This window comes from Dipteris shenzhenensis, chromosome 21 (assembly GCF_047967505.1).
Source record: "Dipteris shenzhenensis isolate YYH24624 ecotype China chromosome 21, Dip_SZ_1.0, whole genome shotgun sequence".
NCBI lineage: Eukaryota > Viridiplantae > Streptophyta > Polypodiopsida > Gleicheniales > Dipteridaceae > Dipteris > Dipteris shenzhenensis.
This window is the reverse complement of record NC_141616.1, coordinates 24,548,776-24,553,807: the sequence shown is the minus strand read 5'-3', so window position 1 is coordinate 24,553,807 and position 5,032 is coordinate 24,548,776. Positions and strand designations below refer to the sequence as shown.

At 43.8% G+C, this 5,032-nt stretch overlaps 1 protein-coding gene across 2 annotated transcripts; it reads left to right on the top strand.

The window, feature by feature from the left end:
* Nucleotides 1-388: 388 nt before the first annotated feature.
* On the top strand, nucleotides 389-4,470 carry LOC147888669 (BTB/POZ domain-containing protein At1g67900-like). 2 transcript variants are annotated; one of them, XM_087392423.1, is made up of 4 exons: nucleotides 389-565; nucleotides 1,148-1,217; nucleotides 1,643-2,908; nucleotides 3,026-4,470. In XM_087392423.1, the coding sequence occupies exons 1-4, from the start codon at nucleotides 507-509 to the stop codon at nucleotides 3,620-3,622; spliced, it is 1,992 nt and encodes a 663-aa protein (XP_087248549.1). In that variant the 5' UTR covers nucleotides 389-506; the 3' UTR covers nucleotides 3,623-4,470. The 2 variants fall into 2 exon arrangements, with proteins under 2 accessions (XP_087248549.1, XP_087248550.1); XM_087392424.1 differs by lacking the exon at nucleotides 389-565 and adding an exon at nucleotides 920-1,024.
* Nucleotides 4,471-5,032: the final 562 nt, after the last annotated feature.

Below are 5,032 nucleotides of genomic sequence, written 5' to 3'. Positions count from 1 at the left end.
AGTGGAATTCTCGTGAGATTTCATTTTTTGTACGTCGCCGAGATCCTCTGACCTCCGCCGAAGTGATGCTTTCATGTTGCCCGTAACTGAGTCTAGTGCTAACTCTCCAGGAAGCTTTGTAGTCATTCATTCTCGCATTCACCGCAATCGGAAGTAAGAAGGGGATATCTTGCGGCTCTGTTTTGGATAATATTCGTGTTCCCTTAAGGAGTACTTCTTCGTTTTTTTGGATAGCCTTTTGGCTTTGGAGCCTCTTCATGGGTCTAATTAGAAGAAATCATCCTGCAGAAGATGTCTGAACTACGCACTGCACAGGTTATGGAGCGTGTAAGTGTTACGTGATACCCTTTTGAGCCTTATTTTGCTCTTCGATACTGTGCAGAGAGCGTTTTGGCCAAGAATACAAACAAGGGATGATATCCAGTTGTGAAAACATTATGGGAGAGTCGTAGCAATTTCGCAGATTGCGCCAGTTTTCTAAACGTTTCAATCCAGTAGCTGCAACAATGAAGTACATGAAACTGGGGTCCAAGGCAGACATATTCCGGGCTGATGGCAACACCACGTGAGTCTTCTTTGCTTCCTTTCCCAAACTTCGGCCCTTTTACAGTATTTTTCCTTTCTAATAGATGTAGATAATGCGGCAAAACTCTAGGCTGGAGGATTAGCATCCTCCGATAGTTGCCATAAATTTAAGCAGACTGCGTCTACACAAGTAATGTATCGAATTTCTGGGCATTTCGCAATGTCTAGCTCTCTACGAGGCTGCTACTCGCGAAATCCCGAATCTGAGTTTTAACGTCTAACACAACAGCCTTCCTTCGAGATGCCCATCACAACTGTATGGTGTAGCCTAGCTCTCCACGAGGTTGCAAGTAGCAAAATCCCGAATCTGAGTTTTAGCTTCTAACACAACAGGCTTCCTTCGAGATGCCCATCACAATTTGTATGGTCCTGCCTTTGAGGGACATAGAAACTATCTGGACGCGTTTTCGGGCTGATCATAGTACTGTAAGAGTTTACGGTACAATACTAAATAATATTCTCAAGTGGAAAGTTAGTGCACAAAAGATAGTCCTTGCTTATCGTGCTAAACGGTACTCAGCAAAATTTCTTTCAACTAATTCATGGTTGTTGTTTTGTGCAGGACATTGGCTACTGAACTTGCTAGTGATGTCGTCTTTCAAGTAGAAGACACAAAGTTTTACATGCATAAGGTCTGGAATCAGTTGCTTTACTTTTTTGCTTCCTTGTCAATATGCATACATGGAGTTGGTAAGGTTTTAACCTTCGCATAATGACTCTGGGATGCGGGGTGCTAATGGAAGAGGCAATCGTGTAACTTTAGGTCGCATAGTTTCATTGAGAGTAGGCCACACACCGCTCGATCAGCGTTGGACGTACTGAGTACAGCGGGCAGCCTTTTTCAAGATCTAGAAGTAGAGTAGATTATACTTTGCTATTGTCCTACTCTCTGGAAAGTCTGCTGCAAAGAGTCAGGAATTCTGCATTCTAGAGCGACCAAAGAAGGTGTTTAAAGAGGGGCATCGAATCTTTGTTTGCAGAGAACACACACAAAGTGCATGAGCTATTAGTTGTTGTGAAGTTTAATTTGATCTGACGCTCTTGCCCTACGGTGCAGTTTCCTCTGCTATCCAAATGTGGTCGGTTACAACGATTAGTGGCAGACGTTCGTGATGATGTCATCAAAATCAAGGATATCCCAGGGGGCGTGGAAGCCTTTGAAGTTTGTGCCAAGTTTTGTTACGGGATCACTGTCACACTAAATGCCTACAATGTTTTAAGTGTCCGGTGTGCCGCTGATTATCTTGGGATGACAGAGAACATTGACAAGGGGAATCTCATCTTCAAGCTTGAAGTCTTTCTGAATTCCAGTATTTTCAGAAGCTGGAAGGACTCGATTATAGCATTGAAAACCACCAAGTCATTGCTGCCGTGGTCACAGGATCTGAAAATGGTGAGTCGTTGCATCGACTCCATAGCGTCTAAGACCTCAGTGGATCCTACAAAAGTAGAGTGGTCGTTCACATACACCCGTTTGAACGAAATCTCTGCTGCCTGTGGCACCAACAGTCCTCCATGGAATGGAATACGGAGTCACTCGCGAAATTCCATCGCTCCCAAAGATTGGTGGGTAGAAGACATCAGTGATTTAGAGATTGACCTGTACTGGCGGGTTATGGTTGCTATTAAATCCAAAGGAAGGATGTCTCATGAACTGATTGGTGAAGCGCTAAGAGTTTATGCCTACAGACGATTGCCAGGGGTTTCTAAGGATCAGCATTTGGTAGAAACAGGTCGGGGTGGAAGTGCCGGTGTTAATGATTACGTAGAGACAGCTGGCAAGCACAAATTGCTTCTGGAGACAATTGTGAGTCTCTTGCCCCCTGAAAAGGGTTCATGTTCCTGTAGCTTTCTGTTAAGGTTGCTCAAGGCAGCAACTATCTTAGGTGCAGCAACTTCTTCAAAGATGGAGCTTGCAAGGAGGATAGGATTGCAGCTGGAAGAGGCCTCCCTAAATGATCTCTTAATGCCATCGCTCTCATATGCAAACGATTCCCTCTATGATGTTGACCTAGTGCAGCGTATTGTTGAGTATTTTACTATGCAAGATCACAGTCTTCCTTGTAGTCCTCTTAGAGGGCATCAATCTTGCGAGAAGCGCAGGTCTCGCTCCGCGGATCAATTGGATTTCCTGGAAAGTCAGAGCTCCACCTCTCATAGCTCCAAACTTCTAGTTGCAAAGCTCATAGATGGCTATTTGGCTGAGATAGCTCGTGACTCGAATCTCCCTTTGGCAAAATTTATGGCCCTTGCCGAATCCGTCCCTGATTTTTCTCGTCCTGTGCACGACGGCCTTTACAGGGCGATCGACATTTACTTGAAGGTAAGACTAAAGTACGCATATGAATCAGTAGTGCGCTCAGAAGAGTCGTACAGCTGAGCTTGGTAGTTCAATATATTTGTGAGCCCAACTAATTATAGTTGTTTTTTCTTTTGGCAGGAGCATCCAGCACTCACAAAGAGCGAGAAAAAGAGGCTGTGCCGACTATTGGATTGCAAGAAACTGTCAATGGATGCTTGCACCCATGCTGCACAGAACGAGCGCCTACCCCTAAGGGTGGTGGTTCAGGTTCTCTTTTTCGAGCAGGTAAGAACTGCTATGACGAGTGGCTTGCTTCTGAATGAAATACCAGGCAGCATAAAGGCTTTGATGCCACAAGAAGACAGTCCTCAGCATCCCCACGAGGATGGCATCCAAGCACAGCTGCACGAAGAAGAATGGGATTTGGTGCACCAAGACTTCGATGCTCTCAAAGGAGATTTGGCTGAAATGAAACGAAAGATAGCAGAAGCACAGAGAGAAAAGAGGATCACCATGCAGCAGGAAGTGTCAAAGCAATCCAGGGCAAGGAATCTCTTGTCAAACTCTAGGAGGATCCTTAAAAGATTATTGTCTGTGAAGAACAATTCCTCTGGGAGCAAGGATTCTGATATATCAAAGAGCTCGGCCTCAGGCAGTTCGGTGAGCAGTGCACCGCTGCAAGCAGAGAATACGAACATGTCGATGGTGAGGAGGAGAAGGCACTCTATCTCGTAGCAAGCAAAAGAGCAAATCTGGAAACCGAATGCGCAGTAGCACATTCTGTGTATGTTTTGGCAATCTTTGTGATTTGCACCTATGCACAGGCATTTGTAGTTTTTCCAGCACTTCTACAGCCAAAACTAAGCAGAAGCGTAACTCAAATGTGTGTAGTTTCTGCCAATCCGTGGAGGGTTTGCAAGGCTTGCGTAACGAAGATGTTGATTTTTGTAGCACTACAGCAGCAGCGCAACGAACTCTACTTCCAGCTCCTGCAGCAGCAGCTCAGCCACTATCTGTGTATCTTTTACAATCCATAGAGGTTTTGCAAGGCTTACTTAAACACGTTCGTCATCTTTCTAGCAAAAAATACGCAGTTCAGCCAGATCTTACAGAGATCTTACTACCGCTCTTGCAGTACTCTCAGCTGATGTCTGTGTTTTACTTTCTGGCGATCTGTCTCATGTGGGTTGCAAGGATTACGTAAAATATGCGTGACTGTCTGGCAACTTGTCGCTGCGCAGTCTCTCGTTCTCTACGCTACTCCTCACTCAGATCGATGAGCCGAGAAGCTGGCCACGACGGAGTCGTTGTGAATCGTTATCCGTGATGTGCGTATGCACTTGCTACTGACGATAAAGCCGGCTTCCGTGGATAAGCTAGTTACGTCTTTTGAGCTCACTGCGTGGATGCAAATTTTTCCATGGTGAAGCTGGTGTTAGCTGCCATGGAAGAAGAAGCTGCCTGGATGGATGCATGCATGCAAGTTATGCAGCTCCTTCTTCTTCAGGTTGAAGGAGAAAATCAGCTTACAAGCCATTTCTTAATGTGGCTTTTAATTGATTAAAAGTACTTCAAGCCATTTGTTATCCATGTACTCCCTTACCTCCCCTTTTTCTTTGTCTTTTTCCCTCTTGGGTATGCCACAAATGTGAATGGATGGATTTTACACCTATCCTCCAAGAAGGATGGCTACCAAAATCCACCTATCCTCCAAGAAGGATGGCTACCTTAAGACTACTCTCTCTCTCTCTCTCTCATATTTCATTAACTTATCTTTCACTAAAAATATTCACAAAGGGTCATTCAAAATAATGGGGTCTTTACGTCAAAAAATACACAAAATTCTTCATATATAAATGATTTTTCAATCTAAAAAACATAAATAAATAGGAGTTTTAAATAACCTCTTGAATGCCAACTTTATTTAGGAGTTTTAGTAGTGATTCTTGGGGTTGAATAATAATACTTTTATTAGTGTCTCTTTTATTAGGTAAAGAAGTAACTTTTCATGATCTCTTTTATTAGAGTTGGAGACATGGTCTAATAGATCATAATGGGATTCAAACTCTAATAAATACAGAAACCTTGTTTCACGAAGGAAAAACAATGTACAAGGGGATTCCGAGGGTGAGGAGGACAATACTT

What these genes read in the sequence shown, in the direction of transcription:
- LOC147888669 (XM_087392423.1), top strand. Translation starts at nt 507, where the DNA reads ATGAAGTACATGAAACTGGGGTCCAAGGCAGACATATTCCGGGCTGAT. An exon ending in CGGGCTGATGGCAACACCAC is followed by an intron (nt 566 to 1,147) that starts GTGAGTCTTCTT and finishes TGTTTTGTGCAG; the next exon opens with GACATTGGCTACTGAACTTG. An exon ending in CAAAGTTTTACATGCATAAG is followed by an intron (nt 1,218 to 1,642) that starts GTCTGGAATCAG and finishes CCTACGGTGCAG; the next exon opens with TTTCCTCTGCTATCCAAATG.